Source organism: Neurospora hispaniola (assembly GCF_033458365.1).
Source record: "Neurospora hispaniola strain FGSC 10403 chromosome Unknown B0T23scaffold_7, whole genome shotgun sequence".
Taxonomy (NCBI): Eukaryota; Fungi; Ascomycota; class Sordariomycetes; order Sordariales; family Sordariaceae; genus Neurospora; species Neurospora hispaniola.
In genome coordinates, this window is record NW_026944412.1 from 1,627,318 (window position 1) to 1,642,719 (window position 15,402).

Here is a 15,402-nt window from a genome sequence, read left to right on the forward strand (position 1 = left end):
GATACCCAGATGCAGTCAAAATACTATTGCCAACCAGAAAAGGAAGCAATGAATGGTTCAGTTAGGGAAGCAGGCCAGCAACGGCCAGAAGAGGATGTCTGGCTTGAAGTAAGGAGGTGAACGAGGAATGGGTAATTAATCAATGGCTTCTTAATTTCTCAATTCTCCCTTGTTTTCGCTCGTAGACAAATTTCTTGGGGCATGTAATAACGATTGAAACAAAGACAATTGGAAGGAAATCGAAAAACCGACTAGGTGACTGGGTATCAATGCAAAATAAAACTTCATGTAAAGGAAACATTATCAATATATTTCGTAGGATACATACACTAGGTATTAAGGTAAAGTCGTACCAGACAACTTTTCTTCCTTTCCTGCCCACTTGCAAGATATAAAAAGCACTCCGCCTGGCCTGGCCTGCCCTGTCCTCTCTTCCAGCGCTATTCCGTCATGCAAAATAAATACAAAAGAGAACAATTTCTATGGTGTATGATGTACTGTTTTTCCGGAATCAAAAGTAAACAAGTAATTGCTTCTTTAGCAACGTCAACCTCCTTTGCTCGTAATGCAAACCCCGAACAGCCCTTTGAAAGATCCGTGATAGATCACGGAAAAGGACTCAGAGGACTAACCCGCAGCCGCCACTGCAGCCCCGTCGTCAGACTTGACACTGACATATCTCGCTCCAGCCGTTTCCGGCCTCATGAGTTGTCCCCGGCTCCGACCGCGGCCTTCGGCTTTACTCCCACCCCCACCTTCACACCACTATCGTCCCTAACGCTGTCGGGGAATTACTCAAATCCGCTACATCTCTCGTCACAATTTTTACCCTCTCACTCTTCCTATACCTAGCCAACACCTCCTTGAGCAACCCACTCCCCGCAGTCCCCGGAGTGACAGCCCCATAAGTAGAACGCGCCCAGCAAGGACTGTTGATAAAGAGTTATGCCGGCGGCGGCGCCACCAACACCGGCGTAGCCTGCTTCGTCTCCGCCACACTGTCTAGGTCATGTGTCGTCGTCGTCAGCTTTGGTGCCGCCCCCGGCCCTCGCGCCTTGAGCGTTCCCGCGCGCGTGATGGTGATTTGGTTGGCTTTCACAGAGCGCGAGCGCTGCAGGGAACCGGCGCTGACGGAGGCGCTGCGGGCAAGGGGGATCGGAGGTGGTCTTCCCGATCGTGACTGGGTGGGGGGCTGCGAGGGGGAACGTCGTAGTTGCTGTCCAGATGGCGGAGGAGAAGATGGTAGTGTAGACGATGCACACGAATCAACCCGTTTCGGTCGGGCGCCGGCGCGGCGGGAGATGCTGATGGTGCGGGCGACGGAGATCTCGACGGCGGCTTTGATGATGGGGTCGGCTTCTTCGGCTTCTTCCTCGGCGGCTGCGGCGAGGTCGACGGATGGGGAGAGAGTGTGGCCTTTGTGAACAGGTAAGAGGGGGGAAGAGGCTGTGGGAAGGGACGGGCTTTCGGGGCTAAGGATTGGAGGTGAAGTCGTTTCTGGCATGGACGACTGCGGCGGCGGCGAAGTGGGTGAGCGTGTTGGCAGGACTGAAACCACTTCCCGCGGTTCGGGTGGCTGGTAGACGGTTGGTTTGAGAAGGAAGGGGCTGACGATTTTCGGCTCGTTCGACTGGCGGCTACTCGAGACGTCTAGAAATTGTGCTGGTGGGCTCTTAGGGGTATCGAGCATGAGGGTGGAATCTCCGGGCGCGAAATGGGAGTCTTTGCGTGGGGGGAAAGCCTGTTCCGATTTGGACTGATGCTGTTGCTGTTCTTCCCAAACTTCCGGTTTTCTGGGGGTGGCAGAGGTGTTTTCGTCACCAGGAAGATACTCTGATTTGCCCTTATGCTGCGGTTGAGACTCGTGGTAAGAATGATGTGGTTGCTGCTGCTGCGCTTCCAGGAGCCTCTGCTTGTGACCGGCACGTTCCTGCTCTTTTATTGTCCGCGGTGAGATTATCGGCACTCCCTTTTTCTCCCTACGAGGGGGAGGAGCATCCAATGGCTGCAAGTAGTCAGAAAAACCATCTACCGTTGGTGACGGGATAACGGCTGGCGACGAGTGTGCACGTGATCGAGGACTTGGGGGAACAGCAAGTTGTTGACGGCCTGGTATTGGTGGTAAAGTTGAAAAAGATGGTGATCGTGTCGGCTGGGGCGAGCTTGCCCTACGGAACTGTTTTACCTCCTCTTCGCGTTGAGCCACGGCCCTGTCGTTGACGGACTTGAGCTTTTCGAGCGTAGCCTGACGCCTCTCCAGGAGTGACATTTTGCTGTTTCTTTTTTGCTGTTGCGGGTTCAAGACTCCACTAAACATGACGCTGTATCGATCCAATGTGATACTCGGAATCTCCACGTCAAGTCGTAAGGGAGCACTAGTCTCCGAGTTGGGCGCAATACTCCGTGGTCGGTCATTCCAAGAACTTACTGGAGGCACCGGCGGTGGTGGTGGCTGCCTCCGCTGCCGTGGCTCGACAGGCACAGTAGTTGTTGGGAGATCTGTATTCGACCTAACGAGTAGTGGGACATGCTTTTGTCCCCTTTTCCCACTGATCGCGTGGTTCCTCGGTGGGACGGCACTGCCAGCAGCTTCCCGTCCACTGCTTGGTGACGACAGAGAAACCGCAGAACTGTTTGCAGAGATGAGGTCGGCGGCCTTTGCTGTATTTGACTGCTTTCCCCTCCCGAACAGGGCTCCAAATATTCTTTGTCTTGTCGTCTTTCGTCTCTGAAGAGGGGGTGCTGGAGGCGCTGTCTGAAGCACCATTTGCGGCGCTGCTGCTGGCGGTGGCGGTGGTGGTGAAGGAGTCCTTCGAGGTGGTGTGATGCTTTGTGGTTGCCATGAGCTGGGTTGAATTAAGGAGGTTTGCGAAGGGCTTCCCAGAGCCATTCCGATCGGAACCTCCATTGAGGTCATGAAGGATTCGTGGCCAGTCATAGGGGCTGGAGCTAGAAACGAAGTCATACTGGATGCTGCTGCTTGATCCGGACTCGCCTCTGGCGTTGGCAGGTTTCCACCTCTGATATCCATCACGTATGGTTGCATGCGTAAGGGATTCAGCCTTTCAGTCCCCCTCCACCCATCCACAGTGAGTAGCATGTCGTCCCTCGACTTGCGTTTCTCGCTAATTGACCTCGAACTTGCTGACCTGAAGGATCCAGGTCCAGCCGAAGTGCTTGGTCGATGCGGCATGACGGCTATGGCAGCGGCGACAACGTCGGGAGTGAGAACCTGGCGAGACAGACGACGGACGAGATAGGGTTTCCATCTGCCAGGAAAGGAGAAGTGGCAGACATTGCGGTTTTGAGTGAGACGACCACGTCCAGTTGCGTTGCGTAGGGCAGAACCTGACACAAAACCTGGTCCTGGGATGAAGGAGGCCCATGGGTCATGGCCGTGCACAATAATACCCTCGTTGTTGACTCCTGGATGGAGCCCACGATGTCGGCCTAAACCCTGGGGGAGGTCGATTGGTCTGGGCCGCTTAGCCCCTTTCATCGTGGTGCCCGCTGTCGTCATGCCTTTGGCAGTGGGCTCCAGGCCTTGCATCCGCCGCTAATATCGCTAGGTGCCCTGGCTCAACCACGGATGTCCACCGACGGTACCTGGATAGGCCGGGAAGGACCCTGATATGTTTGTTTCGAATTATCGTCTGGGAATCGTAGCAATCACCGAAGGCGAAATGGCGGAGCGAATTGAGAAGGAGGAATCACCTCACCGGCATTTGAGCAAATGAAGGACGCTGTCGACCCAAAGAGAAGAAGGATTGAGAGGAGCCATCCTGGCCACAGTATCCAGGATGGGCGAATGCCAAAGGAAGAGGCGCGCTTAACAAAGCTATATTGATGAGGATATAAAGGAGACAATTACCTAGAGCCTCGAGTGACTTTATTGTGTTAGCAAGCCTAACGCCAGCCCAAAAGCCATTCGAGGATCGCATGAAAGCTCGTTGGCAGGCTTTGATCGAGCGCAAGCATTCCCGTGTTCTGGAAGGCCATTGTCCAACCAAGATGGCCGAGGCCCTTGATGCTTTTCCCAGTGAGGTTGATCACCGCCAGGGATATGGCTCGATATTGCCCAAATCATGAAGATGAATTCTTGGAAGGAATCTGGGGTTGGTGATAGAGGAAAGAAAACTGACGAGCAGGTGGAGAGTTGTCGAGGCTTCCCTTGTCCAGCATTGGACAATCTGGAACAATATGTGTGTACAATGCAAGGGGCACGACAGATCCACTTCCAGGGCTATCCTAGCATGGCCTTCTTCGGCTGCTTCCCGGCTTGGGCGTGTCTCATGTTGATGGCTCCCACCGTGTACACTACATACTCCAACGATGGTTTGGACTCGGGAACCGGGAGAGATGCGCCATGATCGGGATCCTGGTCTCTATAAAGGATATGAGGCTGCCCCAAAGAGGATTGGGGCACGCCGAAACCGATCCCAGGAGTTGCCTCGATAGACTATGCTGGATTATATCTAAGTCGATATTGCAAAGGATGTGTAGCCATTATTAGCCTATGCTGTGTTTGGAGTTAACGGACAAAGAGGAAGGCGTCGTTCGATCCGTGAACGAGACCCTAGCATCAAACAACCGCAACAATGCCATGACATGTCGTTGGTTTCGCCGCATCTTGCTATTTGCTGGCTTGACGCCGCCGTGGATGTTGAGGTTGTGAACCGTATTAAATGGTGCCTTGTGCAGATGTGGAGATGACGATGAGATCCCGTCCGTCCTAGCAAACTCGCAAGCTTACCAAGGGGGGCTTCATTGTGCTGGGAGCATCGGGTTTGGGCGATGACTGCCTTGTCCTTGGTAATGACTGTCGAAGAAGTACGAAGTATGCGGTGTATCTTACATGTGTACGTTTTTTACGATGTTGTCAGAACCAGGCGCTAGACGCTCAGGCCAGCAATTCCCATGTCCACCAGCGTGCCAAGACGTCGGTTTAATGATGTTAAAAGGGGCCGGTTATGAATCCGAAAATGTCGAAGCTACGTCTCAAAGATGCACAACTCAAGTCAGCGACAGCCTGCCTGACTGGAACCCTGGACATCATACACCCTTGAGTCAAGATTCGTATGATATAGGAGTTGCCGGCTTGAACAGCTAACCTTTGGTTTTCACCATACCTTTAGATAGGTAGCTTACACCTCAGGGATTTGTGCCTGTTGTTGGCGCCTTGGTCCCGTCGTCTCTTTGTTGAAGTTTGTCATGTTGGATGAAATGGGGGTCTAGAGGAAAGAGATGCTGAATGGATCTCTGATTCGCCGTGCACTAACCGACGTCCACGAGGCAAGCCGAACGCTAGAGCATGCGTCTGCATTCAAGGAGCTCCGCTTGTTGTTGGGACGACAGCGGGATGGATCCGAATGCTTGACCCTCTTGGCGTCATATGCAAACTGTTTTCTGTGCTTTCCTACCCCGTCATCGTCTTCACTGATGCGTGCAGACAACGGCGTACTTTGCTGCTCCTCTTTGTTGAGATGAATGAGGGGCATCGGAGCAATGAACTCGACATGGTGTTGGGGCACAGCATCAGAGAAGAAGGACGTCCGTCAGAATAGGTATCTTCATACTGTTGTTGATGTCAGACTGAAACGTCGAGACTACGACAGCAAACTCTTCTTGCTGTCCGTCTCGGCGGTCAATGAGGCGGAATGGGGTCGTGGAATTCCATGGCCCTGCAAAAGAACGGTGAAGAATTCCAAGTCTGGATGAAGAAGAAGCTGCCACCTGTTTGTTGAAGAGGGGCCCACTGTTGACCACTTCGGTTGCTCCCGTCGATCCAGCTTGGAAATGCCGCTGGGAGTCGATGGAAGGATACTTGGTCCTAGAGGCTGTCTGCTAACAATCATCGTGCTGAGTTTATACGATCGTCTGTTAAAGAGATACATACCTAAGTCTCACCTGCCGAACCCCTCCGCGACTCCGAAGAGGTCAACGTCCAACTTCCTTCGGCGGGGCACCTCGCTGAAGTGACGAGGAGGGGCCTGGCTGGTGAGGGGGCTCCTCTCAAGAGCTTCCCTTCCAATCCACAACGGGAATCCACAACCACCAGGCACCGTTACCCGGGCCCATTCACCAGCTGGCCTTCGCTGGCTTCCCGGTTTAGCCCACTAGAATCCCAAGACCAGTGAGTCGTTCCCCTCCACTGTCATGTCACCGCTTCCCCTTTTCGCATCCAATCCATAGAGGTATCCAGTCGCCGCTCCGCTATCTTCCGCCGCCGCTTAGCCCCCCCCCCCCAAGACTACCGGCCCCCCTCCCCCCTTTGCCAACCGGACCGCGTTTGTTTGGGTTTCCCTTTTTTTAATCCTGCCCGAAAGCCAGCTTCTTCGTCGTCGTTGTCTGTCCATACACTCCTCCTTCAACTCAATCACCGAGTCCTTTCCATCACACCAACATCACACAAATCCCGACAAGATGTCCTGGCAAGGTCAGTGCCTGTTTCCGCCTGGGCCCTCTTCCCGTCCTTGGAAGCTGTTTCACGCCCAACCCCACCTCGACGGAAGCTGGGAGAATAAGCAAGCTAACCCCGAATGTCTTGAACAGCCTATGTTGACTCGAGGTACGACATACCATTGGAAACCACCCGAACCCATGAAAACAACGAATTGCGACGCCATCGACTGCTAGGGGTGCGATTGCCTGCGCCTGATGGTTGTTCGGCTTCGGCCCCAGGAATGCGGAGAACCACCTGTATATGGAAACGGACATGGACATGATGAGCTAAGACGTAATCTCCTACATATAGCCTTGTTGGCACCGGCCATATCGATAAGGCCGCCATCATCAGCGCCGCTGGTGACAGCACCTGGGCTGCGACTCCCGGCTTCACGGTACGCCTTGTCTCGCCAACTACCCCCGATTTCTGCCCGCGCCCTTTCCCTGCCCTCATCTCTGTCTCTCCTTCGGGCGCATAAACGGTCGGACATCTACAATGTCCGAGAAATCCTGGTCTGGGAGGCTGTTTGCACCGGGGAAGCAGAGAGCGGGGTTGGAGAAAGAGATGGCGTGATAGGACCCCCCCGACTATGTATCGGGCACCAAAGTTCCAGGGAAAGCTAACAATCTGTGACGTATTATAGCTGAGCGCCGATGAGATGAAGTTCATCTCCGCCGTCCTCGGTGATAATGGCAAGGGCCCCAACGTTGACAAGGTTTTCGCCGAGGGTCTCCACGTTGCCGGTCAGCGCTACGTTGCCTTCAACATCGAGGGTCGTCACGTCTACGGTCGCCAGGTGTGTACTATCTCTATCCCGCTATCGTGTCTCAACCTCTGCCGCTCGAACTTTAGTCGGCCGCGCTGCTCCAGGCATCCCCATTCCAAGCCTCGCATGTTCAAGCTTACTGATGGTTTTTCTTCCCCCCAAAAATAGGGCAAGACTGGCGTCATCATCGTCAAGACAACACAGGCCATCCTCGTCGCCCACTACGGCGAGAACGCTGTCGCCGGCAACTCGACACAGACCGTCGAGGCGCTCGCCGATTACCTCGTCAAGGCCGGATACTAAGTTATGTCGGGAGGTAGTGGGAAGAAGGATGAGATGATTGGATGTCTTAAGAGTCACTGAACAAGAAACAAATGAAAACGGGATGAAGACAAGGAAGACGAAGGATGGGAAGACGGAAAAGAAACCGAAAGACTTTCCTGTGAAGGAGTATTGGGGACTGGTGTACTGGATGGATGATATCCTTAAACAGGCATAGGCCCTTGGGAATTTTTTTTTTCTGGAACTGACAGCACACTTTGGCGGAATTTGCCTTTCCATATGCCAGTCGAAGCTGCCGGTCGTGAAAAACGTTCCTCGTCCGTTGTTGCATCATTGGGGTTATATGATATCGTGATTTTGTAGACAATCTAACCCCCCCGAACCATCTATAGGTAGTATTTGATTCTTCCTCTCAAAATTATGCATGAATAGAAAGCCCGGTACTTCCCTCTTCATATTACAACTTGGGTATCCCAAAGTTCGCTCCAACGCCGTTTGTGTGAATGTGCATGTTGATCGTGGGCATTAGACCCTTCATAGGCGTTCCCTCTCCTTTTCGTTTCACAACCGTCGTTTCTTCGTTCATGTTCCCGTTCGCCTCGTATTCTTTCTTTTGCCCTCCCTTTCATAGCGCGAGCGCTGAACCTGTCTTGCGCCCGACCCTCCGATGTCATTCAACCGAACGGCAAAGCGAGTATCCGTGAGCCTTCGAAGAGCGGCGCCATGGCCCAGACCATATCCTCGTTCGGCACGTTTGCACTATGCCACGGCGCCCTCGCCTTTTCCCCTCAACACTCAATCCCTCCATTTAAACAGGCAAATCCGCATTCTGCCTCGCCACCACACCAGACCGATCAACCGCGGTGCCGATATAAGGTCCAATAACAGGAATGTTGCGCGCGAAACCCGCTATCGTTCCCAGGAAGTCGCCAAAGAGGATCATGATCCCGTAAAGCTCCACGCAGAAGCCGATCAGAGGCCAGCGCATCAAAATCAAAGCCAGACCAGAGAAAAAGGCAGCCGTGCCTTTGGCCTTTTGCTTGCGTGCGAAGAAGGTGAAAGTTTTTTGGGGACCGATTATTATAGTTAGGCCGATTAGGAAGAGAATCTTTGTGGAGGTCAGAAGTGTTAGTAGGTATATAAACGCAGGAGGAGGAGAAGAAGAAGATAGACAGCAGGGAGATAAGGTGAGAAAACAAAACATACATTGCCCATGGCAAGCATCGCCCGGTCAAAGAAGAGGAGGACACCGCCGATGAGGAAAAAGCCACCTGGTTTGAGAGTTCGTCCCGTCAGTTTATTTTGGTCCCTTCTTTTCCCAAAAAAACGTATAAGCGTGTATGTTCGATCCGATCCCACGACAGACAGATGCGCAACGTTCGCGCGCCAAAAACTTTCAAATCATGGCCGGTGGCGCATCAATGCGCAAAGAGATCCGGCTCCCGTACATAATCGCTGCTAGGTAGGTCTGGCAAGGAGCTATACAGAGGTTCGGAAAGGAATATTTGAGGAGGGAGATTCGGGAACTAGGGATGGTGGATGCATACCGCCAGAGCAAAAGGCGACTCCAATTTCTAGAAAGAGAGAAAGACAGAGATTAGTATCATATACTCGCAGTCCGCACCGTAGGCCATAGTCAGGTTGGGGGTTCAACTCACTTTGGGAGTCGGATAACCACATTGTAGGCATATTGATGGTGGTGGCCTGGAAGCTTTTTGGCGGGGCGGAAGATAGCTAGCTCAAGAGCTAGATGGGGACTTCGAGGCAGCGCGAAAAGAAGTGAAGAAGCGGAAATATTCGCCGATGAATTAATAAGATAATGTAGTGTATAGTAAAGAGCGTAAATACGCTGACTTGTGAAAGTGCTGACTATGTCTAGTTGTTGCAAAGGCGATCGAAAACGGTCTCGTTCGACGATGTGCTAAGATGCGATCAAGGGGCTTGCATCAACGCCGCGCCAGGGACGCGGCCGGCAGAGCAATCGGACCTTAGCGGCTTCGGGGGCCTGCCGACGGGCGGGCAGGAACAGATCCACTTTGGCTTAGCTTTCTGTAGCTGTGATTGGTTCTGAGGATCAGGATTGGAGGGGCCAACGAACCGCAAAAGCATCTTTTTCTCGAATTTCGGGAAATTTTCCTTTTCGTTCTCTGTTCACGTTCAGTTGTCACGCAGAGATGAAGGCGTTTCAGAACAGCGAACATGGCAGTTTTGTTCCGAAACCACGCCTCGATCACGTATTATATGCTTGTCAGCATGTAATGGTCTTAATGATGGACCAGCGCGCTTAATTACATGATTTTGCTATCATCAGGGGCGTCTTGGTCAGCTACGGTAGGTACTATTCATTTCCTTTCCCTTCACGTTGCCACGACGGCTCTAGCTTCTTGCTAGAGCAACCTGAGTTCGATTTCTCTCCCGTTCGTTCTCGGTGGTCTGTCGGTTAGCTTTCGAGCTTTTGGGCAAAGAGCAAATGATCACGATTAAGCCGGAGTGTCGATTGTATCTTGCTGTTGAAAGACAGCGAGTACGTAGTTGGGACTTGACTTTGTTGGTCGCACATTCTTCTGCGATTAGATTAATTCTTTGTGAGAATAGTAATAACATCACATCAGCAATGCTCCCTTCCTTGTTCTGTTTAAAATGAAAACGCCTTGCAATCGGTCCTTCTTGTCCCTTAACGCCTTGGAAACCGAGTCCTGTTCAACGCCTCCTTGTAATATCCCATCCAAGTTTGTAGATGCTTCAATGTCCCTCCGACCCGGACGTAGCGCGTGCGAGATGCCCACGCCATGGCCAACAAGCGCCAAATGACAAGGCAGCCAGCCCAGGTGCAAGAATGCGCTCCCTAGGTAGTCACTATTTGAGCACGGTGTGAGCACCTCTGGCCTCCAAGAACTGCTCTCCCACGCCCTGCGGTAGACTCCGGATCGTAGCAAACACCTCCGCGTTATGATATCGCAACCTGGTCTTGGGATCAATGTACGGTGCCGACAGCCCAGTAATATCACAGTAGCGCTTCATCGGCGCAAGACTCGGTGCGCTTTCAATGTTGGTATACGTCGCAACCGGTGCCGAGGACAGACTCGCGGCCAGCCCGTTCGAACCCTTTGCTGGCACGTTAAGGCTCTTTTCTAGCACCAGCTTGGACAAGCTCCTAGATGCCTGTGCCAGATTGGCTGTTGTGCCATTCGGGTTCGCACCGTTGGCCGAAGGTACGACTGGTGTCGAGGTTCCGCTGGTGGAAAGACTGTCGTCGCCAACCGGGGCGGGCGTGGCGGCGCCGCTGGCATCTTGGGGTGTAGCAAGAATGGAACTGGCCTCCTTCCGTTGCGCGTCGCCGAGTATGGTCTTGATGTTTTTGTTGCGGCGCTGGTTTGGTCGCCAATGGGTGTTACGAAATGACTTGTGGACGGAATGGATGTCAAGCTGCTCGATGAGCTTGAGATGCGCGGCTGCCGCAGCTTGAGCTTCTGGAGTTTGGTTTGACATGTTTGATGGTTGGCAGGACCGTTTGGGTACCTGAGTGTCGAAGAGGTGATTTCGCTCTATTGACAGTCAGGTTGGAAGGGAGAGGCGAGACTGGAGAGAGCTTCAACTTGAGGTGGTCGAGATCACAGTTCCCGTCACCCTGTAGGCGTTGGCACCGATGCGGTATGCCTGCCGGAAGCTGCTGCAGGTGTCTCGGTGTTGCCAGGCAAGTGAGCCCAGGTGCAGGGGTTCTGAGTTCTGCCGCGTCATACCGCCCCACTTTCTAAGCGGGTTACGTCTTCCATCGCGTTTATGGCTTGTGAACGCCCCGCCAGTTGGTCGCGTTTAGTGCACGCATGGCACATGTCAGTGCAGTGCCTGTACATCGAGAACCCTTTTGGACACACCTTGCCTGGTTCTGTAGCTCTTGTTGACACCGTCACCATCATCATTCTTGGGTTCATACGTGGATGTACAGCTTTGACTACCTACACAATGGTTTGTAGAATTCCATTCCACGTTGTTTTTGTCTGGGATTCTCACATACAGGAATCTAGGAGAGCCCTCATGAGCATCAACAGAACTTGCTGCTGTCACGCATTATTACCAACGTGGTAAGCTCTCCAGTTGCCAGCACGGTTGCGATGCACGACCTAACAAAGACCACCGGGACTGTCACTGATGCTCACGTCAAAATTTGTTAGGAAAAACTCAACGAGGCTGTTGTTGTAATGAACAAGGCTTTGCAGGTAACTTTGGTCACAAATCGACCTTAACGTTGTGTGTTTACTCAACTGTTCTTTAGGAAATCAACATCCAAAACATGAACATTGAGCTGGTTGCGCAAATGTTCAAGAACTACCAGTCTAACGTGCTATTTCATCTTGAAGGTATGTAGTAATCGCGCCACAGTGGTTTCTCCAGAACCTCCACTTCCAGGTTGTCCTCAATGCTTATGCTAACTCTTCGAATGTAGCTACTGACAACCTGAAAGAGCCGTCTTGATATTCTCTGTCGTGGTCGTTATCGAATCAAGCTTACCTATCTCGGGGAAAGATAGCGGAATCAAAGAGATACCCAACAGACATCATTGAAATGAAATACCATACTTGAAGTACCTCTACACCAGGTAACTGAACTCTGATTGTCGTATAAGTCCTATTTTCAACTCAGTTGCTCCCCCATATCCACCCCTTGCATGAGGATGCCGCTCCAGGTCCCAGGTCGCTGTAGCTTAAAAGGTGGAACGCGCCAAGCCGCGCCACTATAAGACGGAACGTCAATGGGACACCACCCGCGACGGGACGGGACTTTGAGGTTGTGGCAGGCAACAGAAGCACCGCCGGACAGATCGTTGCCAACACTCAGTCGCGTCGATAGTTGCTGCTTTCCCTTCTTTCCACTCTCCATCAAACGTTCTAGACACGCCACAACCGTTCAGCACCCATTCTCATTCGGTCCGATCGCCCTTTTGCCGGCCTTCATCGCCAGATCCTGCGAGGATCAGAATGCGCTTGACCCGACGAATCCCACTGCTTCAGCGCTGAGCTCCCGGCAGCTCCACGATCTTCAACCGACCGGACACACCTAGAGAATATCTCCTTTCGAATATACCTTCCGTTTTAACTGCTATCCAAGTGATACTATTTGACCATGGCGCCCTCCGCAGTTGATGATACTGTCAGCAGGCGGGAAATGTGGAAGACTCTTCCTGATCCCGTCCTGTACCCAGTCAAGGAAGCCAAATTCGAAAAGTACATCGAGCCACAGTCGGACGGATACGAGCGAGCGAAGGCTCAATCTGGAGGAAATCCAGCTATCGTCATAGATAATGGTAAGTGCATATCCCATGATTTAGGCCCTTCGCCTATGTATATTCTCCCCAATGGAGCGTGGCCGACGTATGTTGCTAACCTCTATCATCGCACCTTCAGGTTCCTGGGCTGTTCGAGCGGGATGGTCTTTCGAAAATGCCCCCCGACTAGCCGTTCCCCCAATCATGGCCAAGTATCGCGATAGAAAGTTAGGCAAGACCTTTTCTTTTGCTGGCCAAGACTGCTATGCCGACACATCTGCACGAGGACACATACGGAACGCCTTCGAGGCTGGGACCGGTATTGTGAGCAATTGGGATGTTATGGAGCACGTGCTGGACTACGTCTTCCTGAAGCTTGGCATGAATGGTGTCGATGGGGCGATTGATATGCCGATTGTCATGACCGAGGCTGTCGCAAACTTGCCCTACTCGAGAAAATGTAGGCCAAACCCCCAATCATTCCCGTTCTTTCTGCTAACCATGTTTATCTGCTTAGCCATGACCGAAATTATCTTTGAATGTTACGGCGCTCCCTCCCTCACGTACGGAATTGACTCGTTGTTCGCATACCGACATAACCAAGGCAAGACCGGTATCGTTGTCTCTTCATCACACAGCGCTACCCATCTTATACCGGTCTACAACCAGAAGCCATTACTAGCCCAGGCTACGAGGCTGAATTGGGGCGGCTGGCATGCCGCGGAATATCTGCTGAAACTCATAAAGCTAAAGTACTATTATGGATTCCCCGGCAAACTCAACTCGTCACAAGCTGAGAATATGGTTCGGGATTTCTGCTATGTCTCCCAAGACTACGACAGTGAACTAGCACACTATCTGGAGTGGACTGGACTTGAGGACAGAGAACGCATTGTTCAATATCCTTACACGGAGGAAGTTATCAATCAAAAGACAGAGGAGGAGCTGGCCCGGATAGCTGAGAGGAAGAAGGAAAGCGGTCGGAGGCTGCAAGAACAGGCCGCCAAGATGCGCCTGGAAAGACTGATGAAGAAGGAACAAGAGCTCGAGTATTACAAGGACGTCCAGCGCAGAATCTTGGAACAAACGACCAAGAAGGAGATCAAGCGCATCCTTGATGATGCTGAGGTGAAGGATGAAGCCGCTTTGGATCGGATGGTCAAGGAGCTGGAAAAATCCATCAAGCGAGCACGGACCAAAGATCTTGGAGGCGAACAAGAGGAAGAGCAAGAAGCTCCCGACTTCAGCTTGCTTGATGTGCCTGATGACCAATTGGATGAGGCGGGACTCAAGCAAAAGAGGCAACAACGTCTAATGAAGTCGAACCACGATGCTCGAGCACGGGCCAAGGCTGAGAAGGAGGCAGAGAAGGCCAGGATAGCGGAAGAAGCCAGGTTGGATGAGGAGAGGCGGACCAACGATCTGGAAGGATGGCTTGAGGAGAAGCGCCAGCTTCGTCTTGCCAAGCTAGCTCAAATTAAAGAGCGCGATCGCCTCAAGGCTGATCTTGGTAACCGCAAGTCACTGGCTAACCAAATACGGATGAAGAACCTGGCAAACCTTGCCTCAGATACGCCCGCGACCACCGGTCGCAAGCGGCGTCGCGGCGGTGACGATGACGACTTCGGTGCCGATGACGCCGACTGGGGTGTCTACCGCAGTGTGGCCATTGGCGCAAACAAGGGTGACAGCGATGACGAGGAGGAAGCCGAAGAGGATCTCGAAGCGTCGGTCCGCGCGCTGGAGCAAGACTTGCTCGAGTACGACAAGGAATTCACGTATGAGCACACACTCGAAGCCCAGAACGACTGGACAAAGTCCCTCCTGCATGCCTTCCGGTACGGGCCGAGGCCGTTCGATGCAGCAGCACCAGCAGAAACGCATCGTCTCCATCTGAATGTCGAGCGCATCCGTGTACCCGAGGTGATCTTCCAGCCCAGTGCTATTGCTGGTGTTGATCAGGCCGGTATAATCGAGATTGCTGGCGATATCTTGAACCAGCGACTGGTTGGCATCCCGGGGCTCGATCGGGATTCGTTCCTCAAGGATATCTTCCTAACCGGTGGAAATACCATGTTCCAAGGATTTGACGAGAGAATGCGCGCTAGCCTTATGCCATTACTGCCGGCTGGCACCCCACTCACAGTCCGCAAGGCGAAGGATCCCATCCTCGACGCATGGAAGGGCGCTGCCGGCTGGGCGGGCAGCGAAGATTGGCAGAGGGCTAAGGTTACGAGGGAGGAGTATCAGGAGAAGGGAGCTGAGTATCTGAAGGTAAGTAATAGTATATATCTGCTACTATATGATCGTTTCTTGCGCGTATTATTCGATAAACTGACTGATTTTGACAACAGGAGCATGACTTGGGTAACGCTTTCAGCTAAAGTCAACAAAAGCCTGCTTTAGTTACAACCACAAATTAACCTTGTAGGTCAAAGAAGAAATAGCTGCAGCTAGTTTGTGGCTGGAAAAGAAGCTAGGTGTTAGATATGAACATACAATCCATTGCCCACCAGCGAGGCCTAGACTGAAGAGTCTCGGTTGATAGTACTGTCGTGGATGCGATAAGCTATATCACAGCCCCGAGTATTTGTGACTGAACTGCGCAACACAAGGGACGGAGATACATGTGTTCGAGCTAAGGAA

General features: G+C 52.5%; 6 protein-coding genes across 6 annotated transcripts; 3 read left to right on the forward strand and 3 right to left on the reverse strand.

The window, feature by feature from the left end:
* Window positions 1–943: 943 nt before the first annotated feature.
* Window positions 944–3,499, reverse strand: B0T23DRAFT_407031 (uncharacterized protein; the record flags this gene model as incomplete). The annotated part of the gene is made up of 1 exon (XM_062839154.1): window positions 944–3,499. The coding sequence occupies one exon, from the start codon at window positions 3,497–3,499 to the stop codon at window positions 944–946; it is 2,556 nt and encodes an 851-aa protein (XP_062689938.1).
* Window positions 3,500–6,423: 2,924 nt separating this feature from the next.
* On the forward strand, window positions 6,424–7,514 carry B0T23DRAFT_398490 (profilin; the record flags this gene model as incomplete). The annotated part of the gene is made up of 5 exons (XM_062838366.1): window positions 6,424–6,436; window positions 6,553–6,568; window positions 6,755–6,839; window positions 7,089–7,241; window positions 7,380–7,514. 5 exons carry the CDS (start codon window positions 6,424–6,426, stop codon window positions 7,512–7,514), a joined length of 402 nt encoding a protein of 133 aa, XP_062689939.1.
* A 787-nt stretch (window positions 7,515–8,301) lies between these two features.
* B0T23DRAFT_324090 (Got1-like family protein) lies at window positions 8,302–8,801 on the reverse strand (the record flags this gene model as incomplete). The annotated part of the gene is made up of 2 exons (XM_062835392.1): window positions 8,302–8,601; window positions 8,700–8,801. Coding segments are annotated over 2 exons (402 nt in total), but the record flags the coding sequence as incomplete, so codon positions are not given.
* Window positions 8,802–9,924: 1,123 nt separating this feature from the next.
* Window positions 9,925–11,145, reverse strand: B0T23DRAFT_386719 (uncharacterized protein). The gene has a single exon (XM_062837640.1). The coding sequence runs from the start codon at window positions 10,980–10,982 to the stop codon at window positions 10,350–10,352; it is 633 nt and encodes a 210-aa protein (XP_062689941.1). The 5' UTR covers window positions 10,983–11,145; the 3' UTR covers window positions 9,925–10,349.
* Window positions 11,146–11,321: 176 nt separating this feature from the next.
* Window positions 11,322–12,046, forward strand: B0T23DRAFT_215192 (DASH complex subunit Dad4-domain-containing protein; the record flags this gene model as incomplete). Its single annotated transcript, XM_062833629.1, has 5 exons — window positions 11,322–11,459; window positions 11,519–11,575; window positions 11,666–11,710; window positions 11,767–11,851; window positions 11,938–12,046. 5 exons carry the CDS (start codon window positions 11,325–11,327, stop codon window positions 11,964–11,966), a joined length of 351 nt encoding a protein of 116 aa, XP_062689942.1. The 3' UTR covers window positions 11,967–12,046.
* A 447-nt stretch (window positions 12,047–12,493) lies between these two features.
* B0T23DRAFT_215194 (actin-like ATPase domain-containing protein) lies at window positions 12,494–15,209 on the forward strand. Its single transcript, XM_062833630.1, has 4 exons — window positions 12,494–12,795; window positions 12,896–13,216; window positions 13,274–15,030; window positions 15,111–15,209. The coding sequence occupies exons 1-4, from the start codon at window positions 12,615–12,617 to the stop codon at window positions 15,138–15,140; spliced, it is 2,289 nt and encodes a 762-aa protein (XP_062689943.1). The 5' UTR covers window positions 12,494–12,614; the 3' UTR covers window positions 15,141–15,209.
* Window positions 15,210–15,402: the final 193 nt, after the last annotated feature.

Bases quoted from the DNA above. Each gene is read 5' to 3' on its own strand.
- B0T23DRAFT_386719 (XM_062837640.1), bottom strand. From the start codon at position 10,982: ATGTCAAACCAAACTCCAGAAGCTCAAGCTGCGGCAGCCGCGCATCTC.
- B0T23DRAFT_215194 (XM_062833630.1), top strand. From the start codon at position 12,615: ATGGCGCCCTCCGCAGTTGATGATACTGTCAGCAGGCGGGAAATGTGG. The intron at 12,796-12,895 runs GTAAGTGCATAT...TCGCACCTTCAG, and splicing joins AGCTATCGTCATAGATAATG to GTTCCTGGGCTGTTCGAGCG. The intron at 15,031-15,110 runs GTAAGTAATAGT...TTTTGACAACAG, and splicing joins AGGGAGCTGAGTATCTGAAG to GAGCATGACTTGGGTAACGC.